We start from the raw sequence: 27,025 nt of genomic DNA on the forward strand, positions 1-27,025 counted from the left end.
TTAGTTAACATGAACTTTTAATCATTAGTTTTATTTATTTATTGTATAATCATGATGTTTATACCTTAAGAAATTATATTGCATGTGTATAATTTCCAGTTCAGTGAGCATTTGTGTACTATTTTTTATATTCTTGTGGTTTTTATTTGGCAGTCCTGGGAATTATGACCAAGACAAGATTATTTACATTCTTACAAGGAAATCTTATTTTTCTTTTCATATCTCTAGAATAAAATGTAATATACTCACGTTTCTTATTAATGTATTTTTTAATTCTTTAAAACAATGAAGGAAACATTTTAAAATACAGTAAGAGTAGGGGATACTGAGTGGATTCATAAGCTCTACGTTTGAACAAACTTAATGCTTAATACTTGACTAAGTTAAATATTATAAATAATTCAAATTTTAAAGTTTCTCTAAACAATAATTAAGCTAATCAAAACCAACAAGGAGGGCAGAGGAGAGTATCATGATAACTGTCCTCCTTTGCTGGATAATATAAATTTTTTAGGTTGGGGGGGATGCGGAAAGCCATACCCAAACTGTAACGCCTCAGGAAGGCAGCCTGGCATAGTGGAAGGAGCAGAGTCTGATAGCCTTAGTTCAAATACTGACTATACCAGTTACCAGCCTTATGGAGCTACGATTTACTTCTCTAATTCTGTTTACTTCTCTGAGAATTGGGCTTCTTCTTTGTCTTCATCTTATAAAATTTATATCCATTGTTTTCAATTTCCGCATTATCACGAAAAAAAAAATCAAGTAGAAAATGGAAACGTAATAAAGCCTAAGTAGAGAACAGAATACACATGAAAATGGAATCCTGTAAAACCTTTTTAAGAGAATTACTGTTACATGACTAGCTTCCTTTATTGCCATTTATAGTTGATTCTCCATCAATTATGATTTTTTCCTTTTTAATTTTTTCTTGACAAAATTAGATAAGGTAGTCATTATTTTGCTTATTTTAACCAGCTCTTTTTATTGCCATTTACAGTCAGTCCTCCATAAATTATGGCTTTTCTTCTTAATTTTTTTTCCTAAAATCTATTTTTTTTTTTTTTTTTGGCTTTTTAGGCCACACCCATGGCATATGGAGATTCCCAGGCTAGGGGTCTAATCAGAGCTACAACTGCTGGCCTACGCTATAGCCACAGCAACATGGGATCCAAGTGGTGTCAGGGACCTACACCACAGCTCACGGCAACACTGGATCCTTAAACCAATGAGTGAGGCCGGGGATCGAACCTGCATCCTCAAGGATACTAGTCAGATTCGTTTCTTCTGAGCCATGATGGGAACTCCACTTTCCTTACTTTTTATACATGAAGGATGCTTCCCTTTCCTAAAAGTTCTGTTAAGTTGTACTATCTTAAGAACCTCAAAAGCGGAGGTGCCTATCGTGCCACAATGGAAACAAATCCAACTAGGAACCATGAGGTTTTGGGTTCAATCCCTGGCCTTGCTCAGTGGGTTAAGGATCTGGCGTTGCCGTGAGCTGTGGTGTAGGTCGCAGATGCAGCTTGGATCTGGCATTGCTGTGGTTGTGGTGTAGGCCAGCAGCTATAGGTCTCATTTGATCCCTAGCCTGGGAACCTCCATATGCTGTGGGTGTGGCCCTGAAAAGACAAAAGACCAAAAAAAAAAAAAAAAAAAAAAAGAGCTTCAAAAGCTTCATATGACTATAACAAAATTAGTTTACTTCCCTGTGATAACGCTAAAAGATTGTTTTTGAATACATTCTTCTCTCTTCTGAAAAATATACTTTGATAAAATCTGCCTATATCAGGAAAAGTTTTTATTTTTTAAATTTTTTAAAAAACTCTTATTTTTTTTTATCTTTTTAGGGCCGCACCTGTGGCATATGGAAGTTCCCAGGCTAGGGATTGAATCAGAGCTGCAGCTGCCAGCCCATGCCCCAGCCACAGCAACAGGGGATCAGCTTAGGGCAATGCCAGATCCCTGACCCACTGAATGAGGCTGGGGGTCAAACCCACAACCTCATGGATACTAGTTGGATTTGTTTCCTCTGTGCCACAGTGGGACCTCTTAGAACCTTCTGATGGGGAGAAGGATGACAGCCCAGATGGCTGCTGAGTTTGTCTCCAGAGAAGCTATGGAATCTAAGTGGCTTCTGTGCGGTATCATCTCTGTCTCTTGGCTGGACTCAGGGAAGTTAAGTTACATTAAGACTTGCCACTGTGACATTCCCTTACCAGATTAAGATGGGAGGCTAGGAGTATGCAGTAGGATTTTATGAAATCATATAGTTAGTCATTCTATGGGTCTCAAACGAGGGGCTTAGAAACAGCAATCGTGGTGTTCTTGAATGGCTCTTTGAAGGCGAGCAGGGGAAGTCCAGCCTTCTCACAACAGAGGAAATACAGTCTTCCAGTAACATAAGAGGCTTCATGGAAAGTGCTTGACCCAGAATTTCTGTATCTAAAAAGCCCCAAAGGATTATCCAGGGATTACCTATCTTTTCTTTGTGCCAGATGGTTTCATCTTTGCCTTTCTTTTTATCCCATTCTCTAAATTTTCTAATTGATGAATGCTTCTCTTATTTGTCATGTCTCTTGCACCTAGCTCCCTTTCTTTTCCATTTTAATCATTCTTTTAATTTACATCTTTACTCTCTGTTCCTGGATTTTTGCAATAGCTACTTATAGTAATAAGTTTCCTCCTCCTTCATGCCATTTTCTCCTGCTCCAAATGATCTTGCGTTAGCCCTATATAAACTTAAGGTCTCGGACTGACACCCAGAGGGGCCAGTCAAGTAATAGGAGTAAATGAAAGGACTTAGTTGTGGAGTGGCACGGAGAGTGTGCTAGGGATGGATCTAACGACAGACTGTTAGTTTGAACCTCTGCTATAAAATAATGTTTGCTTGTCAGTCTCTTCCCATGACTCTGTTTGGCTCCAGGATAAAGGCTGTACTGCTTGGCCTGGTATTCAGGACACCCGGTAACCTGGCCCACGTTACCTTCCCAACCCCACCTCCTACTGTTCCTTTGTTCTCAACTGTATCTTTCCTCAGCCTGGCCTCCCTGCTTCCATCTCGATAGACCTTAGATATTGTCACCTCTGATTTTTACCTTCTGTGTTCATCTGCTCTGGAGTGAACTCTTTTTCATATATTTATTTCTTCTCAGCCCTCAAGATCTAGGCAGATCCTTTTTAGCGTGTAGAATGCCAAGCACAGGGCCTGCCATGGTCAGTACTCAGGAAATGCTGGCCGCTGCCATTCTTTCTTTTCCTTCCTTCCTTCCTTCCTTCCTTCCTTCCTTCCTTCCTTCCTTCCTTTCTTTTAAAAACACAGTGCAACTAGCGTTTATATTTACTTATTTTTGCTTTTTAGGGCCACACCCTTGGCAGATGGATGTTCCCAGGCTTGCGGGTGGAATCTGAGCTACAACTGTCAGCCTACACCACAGCTCATGGCAACATTGGATCCCTAACCCACGGAGCGAGGTCGGGGGTCAGACCCAAATCCTCATGCATACTAGTCAGATTTGTTTCCACTGGGCCACAACCGGAACTCCTGCCATTATTTCTTCATCACTGACATCTGTAGTATTTATTACTTTGACTTTGAAACAAGGGAGGGGCTTGAACACCATTCCTCCTAAAGTTCTGTCTGCCTTTATAATATTCCCTGGTTATTTTAGGACAAACACATGTGTGCGCAACCTGCCTTCCACACAAAATTGCAAATGCCTTAAGGATGAGGATCCTGTTGAATACGTTTTTCTATTCTCTACAAAGTCAGCGCAGCCACCTCTACACAGCAACCCTTGACCCAACTTCTTTCCCCCCTTTTTCCTTGTTTTTTTTTAAACCTAGTTCATTTAGAAAAATAAATCACCTTTAAGGACAGATGTAATTTTGATTATTTAGAAACTGAGGAGACCCCAGTGAACACAGATCAAGTCCCTGCTTTCCTGAAGCTTACTCTCTAGAGGAAGAGACACATAATAAATAAGTTCACGTAAAAATAAATGGTCCAGTTTCATATATGGTGGTGGCTCTGAAGCAGTTTCAGCAGGGTGAAGGGGTGCAGAGAGACTGAAGTGGTGGAAGGGCAGGGGAATAGAATAGGGTCCACCATCCAGGGTGTCAGCGAAGGCAATGGGAGGACCAGCGGAAGGGCCAGCACAGCTGGAGCACAGTGCACAGAAGAGCAGTAGGACATTCAGGTGGAAAAGGCAAGGTTGAGCTGGGTCCTCTAGGGCCTTGTAGACCAGGGTGAGGGACTGGACTTAAATCTACATGGTCATAGGATTTTGAAATGGATTATGAACAGAAGGTGTGACCTCATTTGCTTCCTGGCTACTCAGTGGAGTCTAGAAAAAATGGAGGCAAGAGCCAAAAAAGGGAGACTAGTCCAGGAGTTCCCGTCGTGGCTCAGCGGGAATGAACCCAACTGGTATCCATGAGGATTCGGGTTCAAGCCCTGGCCACACTCAGTGGGTTAAGGATCCATTGTTGTCATGAGCTGTGTGTAGGTCGCAGAGGAGGCTCGGATCTGGCATTGCTGTGGCTGTGGTGTACGCTGGCAGCTGCAGTTCCAATTTGACCCCTAGCTTGGGAACCTCCATATGCCGGAGTGCAGCCCTAAAACAGACAAAAGGGGTGGGGTGGGGAGACTAATCTATTTATTGCAGTTATTCAGATGAGAAATAATGAAGGCCTCAGTAGCAATGGCTCTGGTGAAAATACATTTTTGAAGAAAGAACCTACAGAATTTGCTAATGGATTAGATACTGGGTATGGTGGTGAGGGGCACTTTTGAGAGGAAGGGAATCAAGAGTTCTATTGTGGAGGCTACCGATTTAAATGATTTACTGCTTGTTAAAACCTGGGGTGGTTATCTTGACATTCCTACCATTTCTTTTCCTCTTTCCTACTTACTAAATTGCCCCTTTAAGCAAACAAAAACTATTACAGGAACATGAGGTAGTATCTAATCTAGGAAGTTAGATACAGTATCAAATTTATGTATGTATGTATGTATTTATTTATTTATCTTTTCTAGGGCCGCACCCACGGCATGTGGAGGTTCCCAGGCTAGGGGTCAAATCGGAGCTGCAGCTGCCGGCCTGCACCACAGCTCACAGCAGCGCCGGATCCTTAATCCATTGATAGAGGCCAGGAATCAAACTCGAAACCTCATGGTTCCTGGTCGAATTTATTTCTGCTGCACCACAATGGGAACTCCCAAAAGTTTTTTTAAAAAATAAAAGTATAGGAGTTCCCTTCGTGGTGCAGTGGAAACGAATCCAACCACGAACAATGAGGTTTCGGGTTTGATCCCTGGCCTCGCTCATTGGGTTAAGGATCTGGCATTTCCGTGAGCTGTGGTGTAGGTCGCAGACACAGCTTGGATCTGACGTTGCTGTGGCTGTGGGGTAGGCCGGCAGCTGCAGCTCCGATTCAACTCCTAGCCTGGGAACCTCCATATGCCTCGGGTGCGGCCCTAAAAAGACAAAAAGAAACAAACAAACCTACACTTTTGTTCTTTTTAAATTGACCTTTAAAAAATTCACCATCGGTGTACTTCATCATTTGTTTGTCTACTCTCTCCGTATTGTGGTGTTCTAAAATGTAGCATCGTAGGGGTCAGAGGTCACCATACTGTTCTTTCTAGAAGGTGGCTTTCCTCCATCTAGGGGCCTCCTCTTGCTCCAGCTGTGACTTGTTAATTTGCTATAGTAGTAACCATGACATTAATCTATGTCTAAATTAACTGAATGACACAAAGAATCTTTTCTCTAAGCATCTCCTCCACAGTCTCTAGATTGACAGATTCAGCCATTAGTTTAATTAACTCATTAATTCAGGTGATGTATAAGATAAGGATTTGTTGCTATAAAAGTGCCCTGCAAAGACAAACTTACTAGGTTGATTTGAAAGTTCTGTTCATCTCACTTTAATTGTCATATATATTACAACAAATTATTAAAGCAAAATTTTAATAATCACAGAAAATAAGATCATTTCACATTATGGAAATGGCAAGAGGTGTAATCTTGTGTTTGTATTCAAACTCTGCCAGTAACTGGTGCTACAAATGTAAGCAGGTTATTTAAGGTCTCAGCTTGGCTTCTTCATCTGTAAAATAGGATTGATAATGCCTGTGTCATTGAGTTGTAAAGATTAAGTGTAGCATATTATGTAAACGTCTTTACATAAAGTGTGCAGATTCACTAAATTATAGTTCTTATTATGGAACTCAAATCTAAAGGACCAGGCAGAGAACCATTCCTTATTCTTTCAGTGAAGAATAGTAGTGGAAAATTTGACATGTGTTTCTCTATTGAAATTGCTGGCACTTTAGCTATTTATAATATGCTATATGACTTAGGAATTTAATCCTCAAGTTAGTTGGGAACCAAGCATGTGTTCTTGTTCAAAATTTACCAACCTTGGGGAGTTCCCGTCGTGGCTCAGTGATTGACAAATCCGACTAGGAACCATGAGGTTGCAGGTTCGATCCCTGGCTTTGCTCGGTGGTTAAGGATCTGGCGTTGCCGTGAGCTGTGGTGTAGGTTGCAGACTCGGCTCGGGTCCCACGTTGCTGTGGCTCTGGTGTAGGCTGGCAGCTACAGCTCCAATTAGACCCCTAGCCTGGGAACCTCCATATGCCGCAGGAGCGGCCCTAGAAAAGGAAAAAAGGCAAAAAAAACAAACAAACAAAAATTACCAACCTTGAGGTTCTGGATTGAGCAAAACCTAGATCAGTAAAAGAATATTATTTGGTATCTTTTTTGTTTGTTTTGGCTTTTTTTAGAGCTGAACCCACAGCATATGGAGGTTCCCAGGCTAGGCATCAAATCAGAGCTGTAGCTGCCAACCTACGCCAGAGCCACAGCAGCTCAGGATCCTAGCTGTGTCTGCAACCTACACCCCACCTCGTAGCAACGCCGGATCTTTAACGTACCAAGTGAGGCCAGGGATGGAACCCACATCCTTGTGGATCCTAGTCGGGTTCATTAACCACTGAGCCATGAAGGGAACGCCATTATTTGGTATCTATTTTCTCCTTTAATTTGAGGGGCAGTTCTCATAGCAAATATCTCTGAATGTTTTCCTTGTCGCATAATGAGTTCCCATGCCAGCAGAGTTGATAGAATATTCTTGTTTTTACAACCAGTTCATTCTTCAAATGCTAGTTAAGATGATCATTGGTGTTTGAGGGGAGGCGCAGAAGATCTGTTTATTTACAAATATGCAGGGCTAGGTCAGATAGATGTTTTGTTGTTTATTTTAATTCTGCACTTATTCATAGTAGAGTACCACCAATAGCAATTACATTAATTACAGCTTTGACATTCTTTTTGTTCTCAGTGGAACGGCTTGGTATGAAAGGAATTGAAGTCGGAAACTAAATTTAGTTTTTAAAGCTTTATTTTTTGAGATTTAAAGTTTATTGATTTTTTTTTAGTATTGAAATTATGTTAAAAAATTAAAAGGTACAGAATTGTTTTGTTTTGCTTTGTTTTGGTCTTTTTAGGGCTGCATCCATGGCATATGGAAGTTCCCAGGCTCAGGGTCGAATCAGAGCTACAGCTGCAGGCCTACGCCACAGCCACAGCGATGCCAGATCCGAGCTGCATCTTCCATCTACACCACAGCTCACAGCAATGCCAGATCCTTAACCCACTGCACAAGAGGCCAGGGATCAGACCCAAGTCCTCATGGATACTAGCCAGGTTCGTCACCACTGAGCCACGACGGGAACTCTACAGATGTGTTTTTTAAAGAGTAGTTTGAAGAAAACACATTTCTATGTGTCCCACCTCAACCTACTTAGAAACCTACTGAAAAACACTTGGCAGTCTTGAATGAGAGCTCAGACTAAGACCATGGCCTGGTTTTAACTTACTTGCCCTTCTACCATAAAATTAAAGGAAGCTGTACTAGTTATTTCTCAATTTTTTTTTAAATTTTTGCCTGGTATCGTACATAGGAATCAATGTGTGAGGGGTCATTTCTAAGACCTTTGCCCACAACTCTTGCTGAACTGAAGGGACCACACCCACCTGTCGTCTAAGAGTTTCCCCGTTGGCTTGCATCTCCTATACCTGACCTTGTCCCACCACCCCTATAGACTACTCTAGGACCAGAGGGCAGTTAAAAAAGCTCCCTGGAAAAGATCCCTGATTGAAAGGAAATCATGGGGAGCACAGCACATTCCTTCAGTTCAGACCCTGAAGCAGGCCTGTCTGCTGAAACAAAAGGTCCGTGTGGGAGAGAAGAAGGAAAAGAAAGTAAAAGTTTTGGTTAGATTTTTGCCAAGAGTTAAGTGCTAAGTCAGGGGACGGTGTCAAGACAGAAGTATCGACTCACCCCACACAACTGTAATTTCTCATACTTGACTTCTTTCCTCTTTTAAAAGTTTGCCAGAGTTCATTGCCCTCCATAGTAACTAAGATGGGGCCACTTGGGAAGGCTTGTATCCTTAATTGCATGGCTTTCAGAGCCAAATACCCCAGATGAGGCCAAGCAGAGGCTGAGTATAGCTACCTTACGTAGGACTAGCTTCTAAGTCTTGGAAGCAACATTCTCTATCTTTCCACATGGTTTCAAGAGTTTCTCTAGGTCTTTTAACATCCATTTATTCCTATTTGCAATTTACTATTGGGTCTGTTTCTTGAATTTGCATATTTCAAACTCATAAAGATATGAGTTCACAGTAATGCAACTCTGGGGCTCATCTTCAGAATTGTTCTTATATATTTTGCATTGCTTTTTCTAAGTAGTTAAAGCAACTTGAAAACACATGTGATGGGTGAATTTACTCTTGGTAAATGCACTGTTTTATTTTATGGAGAAAATAGTGAATGAATCTATGAAAATTCCCCCTTTCTTAACATTTACTAAAAACTTAAAAATTCGGTGATATAGCTTTAGTAGTAATATACTCACTAAAATTAATTTCAATTTTCCATCTTTTGCTCTTTAAAAACTTATTAGGACTTCCTTCCCCGCCGAAATACCCAGTTTCAACAAGGTACTTACAAAATCAGTTTTCTTCACTGTATGAAGAGGCTCTTTAATGTTGCTTTCTAAAGAAAGATTTGAAAGACTATTCCTTTGCATATTTATACTTATCATTTTACTGTCACTAAAGTACTTTACCTTTCTCAGAAGAAATGCATCATCTGAAACACATATTTCCTATAAAAAGAATAAATTGCCGGCGTATTGATTTTTTTTTTTTTTTTGAGATAATGGCTTCTATAGACCCATGTTCAGGGAAGCCAGTTCAGTAGAAGACTATTTGTCCCTAAAAGTTATTTGTCCCTAAAAGCCTTGAGTTATAAAAAGAACTAATAGAATCTATAATATTTCTGCATAGCTCATTATCAGAGAAGAGCAGCTAGAACTGAAAGTTAAGTGTTTTAAACCACTGATCAGATAAATGACGTGACAGGCAGTCCTCACCTTACAGTGATCTGACGGCAGCATGTCACTGACAGCTACAGTGTTAGGCCCACAATGCCCAGTTGTGTCATCACCTACCGCTGGTCCAAGTGGGCATCTCACAAGTCAGCTTCTGTGAATCAACCTACTGCTTAGGGGGCCTTTGATAAGGCCCCCTGTTTCCCAGCCTGGCTCTACCAAGTGATGGTTTTCTCTTTCTCCCTCACTTTGGAGTCTTTTCACTCCTAAATGGCAAGGGTTTCTGTTTTCGTCTTTGTTCTTAAATAAAGGGTTGGGTGGATGGCGTTCCCGCCGTGGCGCAGTGGTTAACAAATCCGACTAGGAAACAGGAGGTTGCAGGTTCCATCCCTGGCCTTGCTCAGTGGGTTAAGGATCTGGCGTTGCCATGAGCTGTGGCATAGGTTGCAGATGCAGCTCAGATCCTGTGTTGCTGTGGCTGTGGTGTAGGCTGGCAGCTGCAGCTCCAATTCGACCCCTACCCTGGGAACCTCCATATGCTGAGGGATCGGCCTTAGAAAAGGCAAAAAGACAAAAAAAAAAAAAAAAAAAAAGAGGTTGGGTGGAGGCAGAAAAGAAGTGTCCCATTTGAAAACCTAGAAGACAACAGAGGAAGAGGTGGAGGTGGGGGACTAAAGAGATGATAGAAAGTAGATTCTTTTTCTATGAAAAGCCAAATATTGAATATTTTAGACATTATGGTTTGTTGCACCTATTCAGTTCTGCCATTGTAGCTGCCATACGCAGTATGTAGATGAGTGGGTTTAGCTGTGTTCTAATTAAATTGTGTTTACAAAACTTGGCAGTGGGCCTTTTGCCTCCTGGCCATAGCTGACCAAACTTTGCCTACTACAGGGTAATATGTCCCTAGTAAACTGGGTTTGAGAGATATTCTAGAAGAGAAGTCCTTAAAATATTTAGAACACTAGAGCATTATTTAGTAAATGCATAGTTTTTCAGAGGAACTGAGGACAACAACTCATTTCGATGTTAAAGTTGATATCACAAATATTTTGCCTCACATATTCATTTCTTAAAAATTGCTGATGAATGAAAAAACCAATAGTGAATGATCAGCCTCTGTTATAAAGCAAATCCCAGCACTAACAGTGAAAGAAGGAGGGACCATAAGGAATCCTTGTATCGATGACTTAACAGGGAAGTGGAACTATGAATTGGGGTGGTTAAAGGAGCCCGGAGTTCCAGTCCATAGTGTCACACTGCCTGGCCCTGGAGTCAATTCAGGGCTTTAGAAAAGCAATCAGAGTTTTAGACATGTATATTTGGCAGTCATCTGAACAGAAGTGAAATTACTATTCTGTTAGATTCTGAAGATTTTTGATTTTTTTTCCATAGGAATTGGATAAACTCTTAATAGAAATTCAAATTGGGAGTTTTCATTGTGGCACAGCAGTACAAACCTGACTAGTATCCATGAGGATGCAGGTTTGATCCCTGGCCTTGCTCAGTGGGTTAAGGATCCAGCGTTGCCATGAGCCGTGGTATATAGGTCGTGGACATTGCTCGGAGCCCGCATTGCTGTGGCTGTGGTGTAGGCTGGCAGCTGCAGCTGCGATTCAACCCCTATCCTGGGAACTTCCATAGGCCACAGGTGTGGCCCTAGAAACAAAAAAACAAACAAAGAAACAAACCTGTTGAACTGAATCAGCCTTCTTACGATTCCATGTAAAACATCATTGATATGTCCACCATAATATGAACTGAATCAGCCTTCTTACGATTCCATGTAAAACATCATTGATATGTCCACCATAATATAACAGACAGGTCTTATCATCTGTGACAGGTTGTTCCTGCCGAAGGACTGGTCTCAATATTAAAGAAGAGGAATGATACTGTAGGAGACCAACCAGCCCAGATGCAGCAGAAACCATCTAAGCGAAGAGTGAGGTTTCAAGAAATAGACGACAGCTTGGATCAAGGTAAAGTGTTGGGCCCTGCGTCTGGCACAGTGATGTGCAGTGTTTGCTGGAAGAATGAATTGATGTACAGTAAGATGTTTGGTAACAGGATTCGTAAGGAGAGTGTCACATTATCATCTGTAAAGAAACACAGAGCATCAAACTATCGTCAGTTCTTAGGTAATCCCTAAGCATTTTGCAAGTTCAAACTTCATCTCATTCCCCTCTTATCCTAGAAATAGTCCTCAGTGTTCAGGGCTCATTGCAGTTTCCTAGTTCAATGTTCTGTTTTCTGGTTTGGGTTTTTTTTTTTTTTTCATGAGTCTGCTACTTTTGTCTTTTCAGTGGCAATTCGTTCTCCTTCTCTTCCTTCTTTTTTTTTGGCCATAGCCACAGCATATGGAAGTTTTTGGGCCAGGGATTTAAACCCAAGGTGCAGCTGTGACCTATACCACAGCTGCTGCAACACCAGATCCTTTTAACCCACTGCGCCAGACCAAGGATGGAACCCGTGCTGCCACACACTGGATCTGTAACCCACCGCACCACAGCAAGAACTCCATTCCTACTACTACTTGATCGATGTGGAAAATATATATGGATTACAAATATTATCTCTTTGGTGATTTCTTCTTGACTCTATAGAAAAAAAGTGTCTCCCAAGAGCAGTTTAACATACTGCTACTGTTCGATATTTTTTTTTCTTCCTGAGCCTATATTTCAGACGGTCATTACATTTACCTAAGGCCTTCATAAAGCAGGGTGAGTGTTTGAAATATAGCCAGGAACCTGTCAGCATCCTTCTTGTGTTTACAAAACAACTGCATTGTTAAAACAACTGTGTCAACATGTGGATGTGCTTTCTTAGTATGACATAAAGTGACAGCATTAGAAGTTTCTAAATTTTTATAGTTATAAAGGTGGTAGGAGCCTTATGAATAATCTGTTCCCCTCCCCCTCATTTTACCTCTGCAAATGGCTTATAATTATCGTAGTCTCATCCAGATAAAGTGTTCGATTCTTTGTTTGTAGAATTGTTGCTGAATCGTTGTATAGTCGAGGAAGCCTGGATTTGGAACTGACATCCCTCCTTCACTCAGTAGCATTTCATCTTGGACTAAGTCACGTTACTTGTGCTCAGTAACACCTCTGCCTCTCAGTGTTGGACAGCACAGCTCTAAACAGTTTCAGTGCATGTAGAAAAAACCAAAATAGATGTTTTTAAATACATTGTAAACATTTGTATATAAATATATGCTAATGAAGAAAAACATAGACAAACTAGACTATTAACAAAGATAAGGGGGTGGGACAGAATCATGCTAAGAAAAGAAAAGATGGTAAAAATACTGAACTGACAAAAACCATAAAAACCCCCAAGGAACACAACATGAATGATGTGATCATATTTGTTCATGTGTATAAAAATTATATATGCATGCATTAAGTATAAACTATTAAATCTGTTAATGTCTATTAACTATTAAAATCTATAAAACTATAAATATGTAGATTATGTAGATAATCCTGCCTCTATAAAAATCCTGAAACCATATGTGTTTGATAAAGAAGGCTGCACATCACATTTAACAGTGTTTGCCTCTTGGTCGAGAGGGGAGTGTGATTGGGTAGGAGTGAGAGAGTCCCTTAGACTCTTAGATACGTTCATGTTTAAATTTTTACAGGGAGAATATATTCTCATATTACAGTAAAATCTTGCAAGTAAATTCTCTTTGGCTTATGTTGAGTTCTAGAATTTGTGTGTGTGTGTGTTTTTTTTTTAATCATAAAAGCAATATATGCTAAAACTCAGTAGAGAAGCAAAAAAGTATAAATCCTTCAACCCTCCCTTGGGCGTTCCCTCCAGGTATTGATTAAAGTTTCAAAACATCCTTCCAAAACACATTCTGCTGGAATTCCCATTGTGGCTGACTCTGATTCAACCCCTAACTTGGGAACTTCCATATGCCATGGGTGTGGCCCCCCCAAAAAAGAAAGAAATCACATTCTGTATATGTGTATGCATACATGTGTGTGTAAACACTGATATATACATGTGGGTTTTTGTTTGTTTGGGTTTTTTTGGTTTTTTTCTGTATTTGTCTTTTTTGGGGCCATACCCACAGCTTGTGGAGGTTCCCAAGCTAGGGGTCTAATTGGAGCTGGTGCCACCGGTCCATGCCGGAGCCACAGCAACGCCAGATCCGAGCCGTGTCTGCGACCTACACCACAGCTCACGGCAACGCCAGATCCTTAACCCATTGAGCAAGGCCAGGGATCGAACCCACAACCTCATGGTTCCTAGTCGGATTCATTAACCACTGTGCCACAACGGGAACTCCTAAATGAGCTAGTTTTAATTTTAGCACTCACAAGCTCCACAGGTGTGTATCTCTGTAGTAACTAGTAAGTCCTTGTACAGTCTTTAGGTGCACTAGCTTTCTGTCATTGACTGTCCATGCAGAGCTAATATTAGAAACGCAGAGCTGTCTTAATCAGTGAGCAGATAGCAGATACTAGGATTTAATTTTGTGTCAGTTTAACCTTACTCTGCTCTTATGTTTGCAGATGAAGTTGGAAGTGGTTCCTGTATTTTACTGGTCTTGCTGTGCATAGCGACGGTTTTCCTTAGCATTGGAGGAACTGCATTATACTGCACTTTTGGTGACTTGGAGTCACCTGTTTGTGTAGACTTTGCAGACAACGTGGACTTCTATTACACTAAGTTACTGCAGGGAATGGCAGAATTGAAACACTGGATCTACCTCTCCTAGCAGCGTTCAAGTGGGACCGGCATGCCGTCATTGAGAATCAAAGAGTGAAACTTTCTAAACAGCTTTTATTTCAGGAATTCTGTAACATGCACCTCCCCCCCTTCCCCAGCGAGGAACCTTGAACGTCAGAAACAGCAGTGTTAAGAGGCAATCCAGGGGAACTCTTAGAACAGTCCACCTCATGAGGCAGATACTGATCTGAGCACCATGGATAGAAGGACTGTTCTTTGGAGAGCATGTCCTCCGCCTCCTCGCTGCTTCCTGGTGTCCTGAGCTACACTGAGCAGAATTTAACAGGGCAGCATTGGAGCCAAACCATTTGTGGCTGCCTTGAAAAGCTAATGGTTAAAGGACACTTTTGGTTTACATTTGTTGGTCCAAAGACATTGCTTCCAGCCATCATGCAGTACATTTGTGTGTCATGAAAAAGGGTTACTTTATGGTTTCAGTGTCTTTTTTTAGTTCACCTTGGGAGCTATGTATTTTAGGCTTTGAGCACTCTTTCCAGATTTGTTTTCCATTTGTGAAATGGTTATGTGTTTGTGTGCACGCGTGTGCGTGCGTGCGTGGATCTTTTAGACATTTATCATGAGCAAATACCCAACATAGAATAACAAAGATTATTCTTTTCTTTCCTTTTTTTTTTTTTTTTGGTTTTTAGGGCTGCACCCACGGCATATAGAGGTGCCCAGGCCAGGGATCTAATCAGAGCTACAGCTGCTGGCCTATGCCACAGCCACAGCCACAGCCACAGCAAGCTGCGTATGTGACCTACACCATAGCTCATGGCAACACCAGATCCTTAACCCACTGAGCGAGGCCAGGGATCGAACCCACAACCTCATGGTTGCTAGTCAGATTCGTTTCCGCTGCACCAGGACAGGAACTCCAAGATTATTCTTTTAACATGACTCTAGATGTGCAGGTACAAATCTTTCAAGAAGGCATAATTGTGGAATAGATGAATTGTAGAAATCTTGGCCCCCAGTTGAGGAACTGTGTCAGATCTATGCCAATTAATATGATTCACTAGCCAGAAATTAATCACAGGCCTAGAGGTAAAATTAAAGCGCTCCCTCTGAGTCTCAGGCAACCAAGTTTCATCATGGATTCAGTGCTTCCTGATATAATGAGTGCTGGACTCAACTCAGTTCATTAAACTCTTATTGAGCACCTATTATGTTAAGAACCAGAATACAAAGATAAATAAGATATTAGTTCCTATTCTAGATGTTTTAATTCTGGTCTTATGTAAAATAAATGAATACTTTGGAAAATGAAATTAAATCATATGTAATTCAGTATTAATAGATCATACATTCAGATACTTGAATGTGCATTCATATAATGGGCTTGATTTAGACCTATTATGGAGTCGTTAGGCGAAAATTCAATCATAAATAGACAAACGTCTGATTTTTATTTAAATCTCAATTAGGTGGCATTTCCTTTTCTAAGGTACAGTAGTCTAACAATTAGGAAGCATAGCTTTTGCTTTTTATATCATTGGCATCATTCTAAAAGAAACAAAACAAATGAATTACAGGTTTTTAGCAGTGATCATTATTTCATGCTTTTCTGTTAGGATCATTTGAAAGAAAAAGAGAGAATTTACTTTCTAGTTGTTACTGGCTGGTACAGTACCTCCCTTTGTGTTTCTGCTTATTTATTTAGACTTATGATTTTTAAAGGGCTTTTTGTATAAGTTGAAAATGTGTCATTGAGCATGTATTTGATTTTTCCAGTGCTAGCTACTTAATTACTGTGTACTTAGCATTTTGATTTTCTATAATTGCAGCTCAGTGTGTGTTTAGGCTTGTTTATTTTTAAATTGATGGTTTATTTTTATTCATAATACTCTTTGACTTATCTCTATCATGTCACCATAAACTATAATATTTTCAAGGATTATAGATCAAAGATATTTATTTAGACGTGTACAAGATACTGAAATCTAGATTCCTTATACTTAAGGCTGATTTTATTAGAAGATTATTTTAATGTTCTATTATAAATTTTAAGAATTTGTATTCAAATTGTATGTAAAATATGTAAAATGTTGATGGTACTATCTGATGTGGTTCCGTAAAAGACATTCATAAAGTCTTCTATGAGGGGCGTCCCCAACATAGACAAACCTCTTCTGTTTTACCCTCTTGATTTCTAGCTAAAGAAATTTGGTGATGCCGATTTCTGCCAGTTTTATGTCAAGATAAATCCTCCTGTTCACCTCTTTTTAGGTCACTACCAAAGTCCTAAGTAATCTCTAGTGTCATACTTGCTTATTGGCCACCACGGCCATTACTTCTGAAACTGAAGACTTCCTGGGAGCCTTCACACTGACATGAAAGAACTGAGATTGCATTTTGGTGCTCTGGGGGTCCAGTGGAGTCTCAGGAGAAAACCACGTGTGTCCTCAACTGCTTCCCAGGGAGGGTGAGGTGAGCTCAGGAGCATAGTGATGTCTTGATTTAAAATAGGCATGAAATCTCAACTAGAAAAATTAGGGCAACTTTAATGGTCATTTATTGCATGAATTGGAGTAAGTCCATCTGGTGATGAGAGAATTGTTGTCTCTCACATAAAAAAAGTTCATCCAGTTTTACAATAATGTAATTTTTTTCTGTCCTTTGAAAGAACTAACAACTATTTGTAACTAATCTTCCTTAAGAACTGTATTTGAGGGTAACAGATCAAGCTTGTAATTTAAAATCTACACCAACAAAACGTCTCAGAGAGCTTATTTGAACTCCTCGGGTCCTGAGAAAAAATGCTCTAAACTGAAAGTGAAATCATTTCAGAAATTGGTCTGGCTGCACAAGTAGGTGGCCCTCTATTTGGGGTCATCTAACAGGTTCCTCGGGAAAGGCCCCTGTGCTACTAAAACACCTCCCCATCTGCCTGAAACAGCCACTGACATTCACACTAAAAACTCATTCCTTTAGATTTATAAATCAAATCCCTCTGGAAGGTTTACTTTATTGAGCTGTGATTTGGGTATTATAGTAAGAGGATTTGAAATCTGAAGGTAGGCCTTATTCTGAAGGGACAGATATGAATTGGGTCTTGCTAGAGTGGCAGGGGGATAAAGGATGGGAGGGGAAGGAGAGGGTGGAAAGGGGGTGGAATGGAGAAATAAAAGAGGGGTGATGGAAAAGAACAAAGAAATCTTACCTCTTAATCTAACTGAAGCCAACTTTGTGGCATTTAATGCCAATCCAGAAAGAGACTGAATTTTTGTGCTCCCACTAATGTGACCTGTATAACTCTATTCATTTCTGTGGGCCCAGTTAACATTAATTCACCCTTATATACTTAATTGTGATGTGTAGATAGTGTTCCTCATTTACTCATTTGATGTTTAGCTCAGTAAATACACATTCCTTAAATCAGATCTTATTTTAACTCCCAAATCCATACTTTCCCTTTGACCATGTTGCTTCCAACTTGAATAGAAGTGATCTAGGGTTTATAGCACAAATTCTAATGCCATCTGCTCTTTTAACAACCTCGGAGATAAATATTTAGTGAGCCTCATATACTAACCCTCAAAAAGCCATACTGAATTAAATTAAATTCTCTTTAAGGAATTCTAGTGTCATTTAAATCTCTCTTGGTGTAGGCTACTGGGCATCTCTTCTTCCTGGTCCTAAGAAGAGTAACTCGTAATCGCAAGTTCTTATCTGTTGCTCTGAGGGACAGTACAGAACCAAAAGCCACAGTGTTCCTTGGCAACACTGAAACACCTGCAAGTGTGTCTAGCACTGAGCTGGGTCCTGGGGCTCTCAAGACAAGAAACAGTACCAGCTTAAAGAAGTGAACATCTCCTAAGGTAAACATATTTGTGAAAGGGGAAAAAAGGAAGAAATCGAGGATAATACTACTCCTGAGGGTGGAAACTTGAGCTCATTCCTTCCTACCTGTGTCATGCATTATTAGGAGTCAGATTCTGTCTAGGCCACCTGCATAGCATCTTGATAGATAGGAATCCTTTCTTCCAGCCACAATTCTAGTAACTACTACTTTTTGCTTCTAGTTAGTGTTTGTGGCATTAATAGCTAGGGAGCTTCCCAGGAGTAGAAAGCTCCTTAGCAAGAGTCTTCTTCAAAATTGAAGGTCTGAATAGCACCATTGACAACCTCACAAAACTCCAGAGGCTTCTCCAGTAAATTCTAGCAATCATGTAAGAAATAATACCCACCCAACAAAACACTCTTTCAAAAGGAGAAAATACTTGCTAATTCATTTTATGAAAACAATACTGATCTGCAGACCTGACACATCCTAATCAGAATTCCAGCAACTTTAGAAATTGACAGGCTGATTTTATTTTTAAAATTTTATTTATTTTTGCTTTTTAGGGCCACACCCACAGCAGATTGGAAGTTCCCAGGCTAGGGATCCAGTTGGAGCCGCAGCTACTGGCCTACACACAGCTCACAGCAACACAGGATCCTTAACCTACTGATGGGAGGGGATCGTACCCAAGTCTCATGGATCCTAGTCAGGTTCATTACCACTGAGCCACAATGGGAACTCCGACAAGCTGATTTAAAAATGTTTGGAGATGCATGTGACCTAGAAGATAGCTATTGAACTTATTAGAACAAAACTGGAGGACTTGTACTTCTTGATTTCAAGACTGAAGGCTGCCATAATCAAACTGTGGTGTGGCAAAAGGAAATCCATGTGCATGTGTTCACGTGATCTACAAAGGTGCCAGGGCAGTTCAAAGGGGAAAAAGTCTTGAGCAAATAATGCTGGGACAACTCTGTATCCCACTGGGAAATAAAATTAACTTAGACCTTTGCCTCACACAACACAAAAAATTAACTTGAAATTAATGGATCTAAACATAAAAGCCAAAACTGTAAAACTTGAGAAACAAGATAGGAGAAAATTTTTGCAGTTTGAATAAGCAAAGATTTCTTAGAACACAAAATACTCAAACCATAAAAGAAAAGGCTGATGAGCTGGACTTAAAAAACCCATGGTTGGAGGTTGCTGTGCTGTGCAGTGGGTTAAGGATCCTGCATTGCCACAGCTGTGGAGTAAGTTGCAACTGTGTTTCAGGTTTGATCCCTGGCAGGGAACTTCCACATGCCACAGGAATGGCCAGAAAAACAATGATAAAAACATGTGCTCTTTGAACATTGTTAGGAAAATGAAAAAGCAATCTGAAGATTCCAGTGGGAGATTCACAATACTTTTATCTAGTAAAAGCCTTGTATTCAGAATACGTAAGGATATCATGCAACTTAATATTATGACAACCCATTTAAAAACTTTGAACACCCCTTTCAAAAATATGCATACAGATGGCTAATGGGCACATGAAAAAATGCTGAATATCATTAGTCATTGAGAAGCAGACAGAACTATGAGGTACCATCACAAACCTGCTAGAATGATTAAAGTCTAAAAGACTGACACCACCCCAAGAATGCAGAGGTGGTTCAGCCTAAGAAAATCAATGTGGAGCTTCCATCGTGGCTCAGCAGAAGCGAATCTGACTGGTATCCATGAGGACAATGTAAAATCAATGTAATACATCACAGTAATAGAATAAGGGGGGGGGAACTACATGATTATCCCAACTGATGCAGATAAAAAATTTGGCAAAATCCAACATTCTTTAATGATAAAAACTCAATAAACTAGGAACAGAGGGGAACTTCCTCAGCATGTTAAAGGGCATTGGTGAAAAATCCACAGCTAATATGGTGAAAGACTAACCTTTCCCACCAAGATCAGGGACAAGACTATGCTCACACCACTTACTCAACGTAGTACTGGGAGTTCTAGCCAGAACAATTAGACCAAAAAAAGGTTACACCAGCAAAGTAGCAGCATGTAAGAGCAACCCATAAAAATCCGTTGTGTTTCTGTGTACCAGCAATTAACATTATAGAAAGAAAATTAAGATAGCAATTTCATTTGCAGTAGATTCTGAAAGAATAAAATACCTAGGAATAAGTTTAACCAAGGAGAAGCCTTGTATACGGAAAACTACAAACACTGATAAAAGAAATTAAAGAATGTCTAAACAAATGGAAAGGAACCTTGCATTTATAGATAGAAAGACAACGTTGTTGTCAATAATACCTGAAAGATCTACAGATTTAATGCAATCCTTATTGAAATTTCAAGACGCTTTTTTTTTTTTACACAAATGAAAAAGCCAATTAACAAATTTATATGGTATTGCAAGGGGACACAAATAGCCAAAATCTTGAATAAAGACAGACAAAATTGGAGTACTCACATTTCCCAATTTCAAAACATACTGCAAAGCTTCAGTAATCAAAACAGTGTGATGCTTTGCAGTATTGTCTAAAGTCTGGGATAATTATGCTTCCTGCTTTGTCCTTTTTCCTCAGGATGGCTTTGGCAATTCTGGATCTTCGATGGTTCCATATGCATTTTAGGATTTTAGGATTATTTGTTCCAGTTCTGTGAAAAATGTCATGGGAAATTTGATAGGGATTGTATTAAATCTGTATAAGAAACAGCTTGGCAGTGTCTTACAAAGTTCCGTAGACATCCCTACATGACCCAACAATTCACACCTAGTTCTTACCTAAGAAAGAGAGAGGTATGTCCACACAAAAACTTTACACAAATATTCATAGTAGCTCTGTATATAACAGCCACAAGATGGAAACACTACAGAGTTCATCACTGATTAACAATAGAGTATTATTCATCATTAAAAAAGAACAAACTATGCATGCACAAACTAACATGAATGAATCTCAAAACAACTATTCTGAGTGAAAGAACCCAGGAATGAAAGAATATATATTGTGTTTCCATTTATATTACATATATATTTTTTGGGGGGGAGGGGAGGGCCATGCCTGTGGCATGCAGAAGTTCTGGGGCCAGGGATTGAACCTGCACCATAGCAGCAGCCCGAGCCACTGACAACAGGATCCTTAACCCACTGAGCCACCAGGGAACTCTATTTATATACAATTTTAGACAATGCAGACTAATCCATAGTGACAGAAACAGACCAGTGGTTCCTTGGGGAACAAAGGATGGTGGGAGGGTGGACGGCAAAGGTCACAGGGCAACTTCTGAAATTGATAGAAAAGCTACGTAACTTGACTATGGTCATAATTTCATGGGTAAGTTTATCTTTCAAAATGCATTGTACACTTCACAGTGATGCAGTTATGTATATAAATTACACCTTAATAAAATTGTTATTAAAAAATAAGTTCAGTTTGTAGCTTTATGACAGTGTAGGGTATTTGGAGGGGCAAGGGAATCTTTGCTATAAGAATACTTTATTCCAGTACTTCCCATCATGGCTCAGTGGAAACAACTCTGACTAGTAACCAAGAGGACGCAGGTTCAATCCCTGGCCTGCTCAGTGGGTTAAGGATCCCGCATTGCCATGAGCTGTAGTGTAGGTCACAGATGTGGCTCAGATCTGGCATAGCTGTGGCTGTGGTGTAGGCCAGCAGCTGCAGCTCTGATTTGACCCCTAGCCTGGGAACCTGTATATGCCATGGGTGCGGCCCTAAAAATATATAAATAAAAAACAAAAACAACTTTATTCACACCCAAAGCATAAGTTCCCAGGCTAGTGGTCGAGTTGGAGCTACAGCTGCTGACTTACACCACAGCAACACCAGATCTGAGCTTCATCTCCTACCTACACCACAGCTCATGGCAACACCATATCCTTAACTCACTGAGGGAGGCTAGGGATTGAACCCACATTCTCATGGATACTAGTTGGGCTCATAACCCACTGAGCCACAACAGGAACTCCCTTGCTGTTGTTTCTTAATTGGACAAAATAGGCAAGAATGTTTGATGACCCCTCATTTGGTTAAGACCTAACTACACAACTAGCTACTTATAAAGTCACTAGTTCAAAATGCGTTGATTTCAGCCCTAATTTAGTTCACAGATTCTGGACATCCTGGCTCCTTCAGAAATGTTGCAGTGTTGATTGAAACACTGTGCTTTTTTTCCTACTTGATGCAGCAGTCCAGATTTTAAACCCAATCTATTTAGATATTCTGTAAGGACAACCTGATCTCCCTCTGGCCAGAAGGCATTGATCAAAAGGGAGGTTTTGTGATTGTATTGCTTTTCTTAATTGCCTTAGATCAAAGGTCAGGAAGGAGATATGCACTTAGGGAGCAGATGAGAATGACGACAGCCTACAGTGGCTTTTTTTTTTCTTTTCTTCCTGTCTCTTTATAGGGCTGCACCCCGAGCATATGGAATTTTCCGGGCTAGAGGTCAAATTGGAGCTACATGCAGCTGCCAGCCTACACCACAACTCACAGCAATGCCAGATCCTTAGCCTACTGAGTGGAGACAGGGATCGAATCCAAATCCTCATGGATACTAGTTGCATTCGTGCCCCACTGAGCCATAACAGGAACTCCAGGCATCCTTTATTTTTGTTTGCTCAATCTGCCAATCCTGACAGTGCCACAGCATAGTGCAGATACTGAGGACAAGAGGGAGAGGCTCATCAGGGTGAGAAGAGCAGAGGATGAGACGCAAGGAGCTCTGGGGTACAGCCTTCAGCACCCCTTTCTGGTTTTCCTAGGTATTTCCAATACATTGGGTGTGTAAACAGAAGATAGAGCATCAGCACAGCTATGAGATCAAGTGCCTGCAGAGGGGCAGAAGGTGGCCAGAAGTTGTTGGCATGTATGGTACTCAAAACACAAAAATGAAAATTTAAGGGAGTTCCCTGGTGGCCTAGCAGTTAAGAACTCAGCATTGTCACTGCTGTGGCTCAGGTTTACTCCTGTGATTTGGAAATTTCCACAGGTGCAGCCAAAAGAAAGAGAAGGAGAGAGAGAATTCAATCAGAGCTTAGAATGTAACGCCAAAAACACAACTATAAATGTAATAAATTCATTGAGTAATAAAAAAAGAATGTAATGCCAAAAATTAATTCAGTACTTTACCTGAAGTGAAAAACCTTGCAAATGTGGTTCTGTGTGATGTTTGTCCTAAAGTGACCATGACATTTGATGATCCAAATTCACAGAATTGTGTTTTAGCCTGGTATCCAGATGTCACCAGCTAATAACAGCAATATAAGAGACAGCCTCTAGTACCCACTTTGTTTTAGCTCTTAGGTCATCCTGTTTTTATTCAGCCTTTGTTCCAGATACGTAATTGCTGGCTATACCTAGCCAAAACTCAATTATTCATTTCTTCCTCTCATGAAAAAAGATGGCATTTCCGTTCGGTGTATTCATAGGCTTAGCTTTGGAAGACTGCTTTTCACCAGCAACTGTGAGCCCCTCTGCCTTTTTGTTTTCACTCAGTGAAACCAGTTTCTCCTGATTGTCTGACCTTCTCTTCAGACAGCAATCTCCATTTTCTGTTTAAAATGATTACTCATAAATAGAAGTACATTAGTATTAGCGGTAGCCCCAATCCATCTGGTCCCTTCCCTTCTGCGCAGATTGATAAATTGGCAAAAGGACAGGAAGGGGAGGGTGGGGGAGCGGGCGAGGCGGGTCCCTGCAGAGCCACAGGCTGTGTGCTCCTTGTGCGGAGTGAGCATCTGTGTGTCCTGGGAGGCACCCTCCCCAGAGCTCCCCTGGCCACTGCAGATTCTAATATTGGATGCAGTACAGGCTGTGCTTGCAAAGCAGCCTGGATTTAGCAAATAAGGATACAGAGAAACAAAAGCACTAAAAAGCAAAAAACAAACAAACAAAAAAACTCCATTTGTGCAAGAGTATATGACTTGGGGTTTCTTTAATAAGATACTTGTATTTCAAAGGGCAATAAATTCCACCTACGGAATGGATTGGGAAAACTTTTATTTACCTGCATGTCAAGAGTCCTGGGAACATTTGAGTTAAAGAGCTATGTTTTTGCAAAGCAGCCTGGATTTAGCAAATAAGGATACAGAGAAACAAAAGATAACAAAATTTTAGAAATCATACATTTGGAGTGTGTATGTATAAGTTCCCCCTACCCCCCGCATCACAGCCCCACACCACTTAGCTAGCTACTACTCAGTCTTGCTAGGCATTAAACATTAAGGAATTAATCATTTAAATAATAATAAAGGGGAGCTCCAGCTGTGGCAGCATCTAGGGAGCACTGGGACACAGGTTCCTTCCCACCCCACACAGTGGGTTAAGGATCAGGCATTGCCACAGCTGTGGGTTAGATCCTACCTGTGGACTGGATCTGATCCCTGGCTTGGGAGCTCCATATGCTGTGGGGCAGCCAAAAATAAAACTAAAATTTAATAATGAAGGCATATGGAAAACATTGAAATGATAAGAGAACAAACACCCCCAAATGCAGGCCTGAAAGTGGCCAGGGTCGGGAAGTGATGGGAGGTAACTGTCTGAAAAGCTTTTGTATAGAAGGTGTTCATGCAGCCAACAGACCTTTGCCCAGTGCAGGTGGTTCCCCTCTGCAGAGTCCCCCAGGCCCAGAGGCAATGCTCCTGGGGAAGCTTCCCCAGCAACCTTTCTGTGACCTCGCATGCTGAGTGTTGTCTTAGCTACAAGGTGGAAAATGCAGTCAGCCACCCCATTATTTCTGGGGTTGCTTAGGGGTTAGGACCCTCCCTTGCCCTTCCCATCTTAAATATTCTAGCTCCCATTTCTAATGGTATTTTTTCCCCTACATTATTTTCAATAGGACTTGTTAGTGCTTCTGTAGAATACTAGGGTAAAAATGAAAAGGAAAACACTTCTTATTCCCATAAGGATAAATTGGGACAAGGGAGAAGCCTCAGAAGACCTCAGTGGGAGGAGTTCCCATCATGGCTCAGTAGTTAACGAATCCAACTAGGAACCATGAGGTTTTGGGTTTGATCCCTGGCCTCGCTCAGTGGGTTAAGATCCAGCATTGCCATGAGCTGTGGTGTAGGTTGCAGATGTGGTTCAGATCCTGCGTTGCTGGCTGTGGTGTAGGCCATGGGCTACAGCTCCAATGAGACCCCTAGCCTGGGAACCGCCATATGCTGCGGGTGTGGGCATAGGGAGAAAAAAGAAAAAAGAAAGAAAAACCACAATGGGAGAGAAAACCCAGTCCTCAATTCCTGGATGCTTTTCTGGGACTTCAGCTCTTGCCTCACTCATGTAATTACAAGGAGGAATATTCCGTGGGTACACCAATCCGAGCCTGAAGTCCCCTTGAAAACACATGGCCTTCTGGAAAAGAGGCTGGGAACTGGGGCAGGAAAGGGCACAGATCCTGTCTTCAATAATAATTAGTGCATGTCCCAAAAGTTAGTCAAACCAGTGGGAAGTCAGGCATTGATGAGAAAGTCTTTTGTCTTCTTCGGTAATGTTTCTACATCTACGAATGGTGACGAGGAAATGATGTGCATAATTTTTCATGTTTTCTAGTAAGTTGCAAGATTTTCTTTCTTTCTTCCTCTCTTTCGCCACCCCTGTGGATATGGATGTTCCCCTGCCAGTGATCAAATCTGAGCCGGAGCTGCGACCTACACCCAGCTGCAGCACTGGATTCTTAACCCATTGTGCCTGGTAAGGGCACCTCCAGAAAGACAAGCTGGATCATTAACCCACTGCAGCACAGGGGGACTTCTCAAGCAGAATTATTGACATGCAAATTTTAATGCACGTCATCTTTCTTGCATCACTGAGTTGCCTCTGGTGGCTATAGCTGATCAATGGGGGCTCTCACCCTTCCTTGATAAAAGTGCTGGTGGCCTGGAGCCAGCCTTCCTTACATTAACCTACCCGGGAGAGGCTGACACAATGGCAAGCAAAGGTTTGGCAGTGCCCCTCTTGGGTAAGGAGGGACTGGCACCCATACAGTTTCCTAGGTGGATCCCATGCTGGAGGAATGGGGAACTGTGGAACAGAGGTGTGGAAAAGGCAATGAGAGTTCTCACTCAGAGGCTCAGAGGTGAACCTGGCGTGCACCCTGAGAACTCCCAGCCAGTCAGAGCCTGACTCACCTCTCCTCTCCACAACTCAAGGCCTTAAAAGGGGCATGTGCCTCTACCAATCAGAGCCAGGATCTCCTCTCCTGTCCTCCAATCAGGGCTTGTACCTTCCCCCCACCCCACCAATTCTCCTTCCAATCAGAGCCAAGCTTCCTACTCCTATCTATCAATCAAGGCTGTGGAGAAAGAAAGAAAGGTCTTTTCATCGAAGCCGGCAGGAATTATTTGCTTCATTCTCCAGATGTGCAGACTGCATCCTCCAATCTGTGCAGAAGGCTGGGCCTCCAGGTCTTTGTTACTGTAGAGGAAAGAAAGGGGAAGAGCAAACAGAGGGAGGGCAGGGCAAGGTAGGGCAATTTTGGGGATTTAAATTTAATAGGATTTTTTCCTTTTTTAAAAATATCCCTATTTGTGGTGTGAAAACAAAGTGCAGAGTGGAAGAGAGAGTCAGGGTGGGAACCACCCCTCCTGGCCTGCAGATGTGGCTTCAAGCTCACTGTATCAGAAGGCACCCCATTCTCTGGGCTTTGCCTCCTCAGCGTGGTCCCACTCTGGATATGCTCAGCTCTCGAATTCCCCTCATTTTCTCCTTGTGGCTCTTTGGATTGATTCTGTTTGGGAGTGTTTGCTTTGGCTCCAATCCTATTTCTGCAGGAACACTGTCTTTCACGTTCCCTTTTGCTCCCATAAAACTAGATTAAAGGAAGGTCCCCCCCCCCCCCGCCAGTCACTGGTTGATAAGATTCTGACACATCGCAGGAATAGATCAAAAACATAGCTCTTTAACTCAAATGTTCCCAGGACTCTTGACATGCAGGTAAATAAAAGTTTTCCCAATCCATTCCGTAGGTGGAATTTATTGCCCTTTGAAATACAAGTATCTTATTAAAGAAACCCCAAGTCATTTACTCTTGCACAAATGGAGTTTTTTTGTTTGTTTGTTTCTT

The 27,025-nt window shown here is 41.2% G+C and overlaps 2 protein-coding genes across 3 annotated transcripts in view; both read left to right on the forward strand.

Moving 5' to 3' along the window:
• CNST (consortin, connexin sorting protein) overlaps nt 1-16,870 on the forward strand; it is a 93,279-nt gene extending 76,409 nt beyond the window's left edge. For both annotated transcript variants that reach the window (XM_021064469.1, XM_021064470.1), the window contains 2 exons: nt 11,255-11,390; nt 13,938-16,870. In XM_021064469.1, the coding sequence (XP_020920128.1) occupies nt 11,255-11,390; nt 13,938-14,143 (342 nt within the window). In that variant the 3' untranslated portion in view covers nt 14,144-16,870. The remainder of the gene's footprint in view (nt 1-11,254; nt 11,391-13,937) is intronic.
• LOC102162044 (saccharopine dehydrogenase-like oxidoreductase) overlaps nt 25,888-27,025 on the forward strand; it is a 35,214-nt gene continuing 34,076 nt past the window's right edge. The window contains exon 1 of the mRNA XM_021064265.1: nt 25,888-25,921. Within this exon, the coding sequence (XP_020919924.1) occupies nt 25,888-25,921 (34 nt within the window). The remainder of the gene's footprint in view (nt 25,922-27,025) is intronic.

The sequence above is a fragment of the Sus scrofa genome, chromosome 10 (assembly GCF_000003025.6).
Source record: "Sus scrofa isolate TJ Tabasco breed Duroc chromosome 10, Sscrofa11.1, whole genome shotgun sequence".
In the NCBI taxonomy this organism is placed as follows: domain Eukaryota; kingdom Metazoa; phylum Chordata; class Mammalia; order Artiodactyla; family Suidae; genus Sus; species Sus scrofa.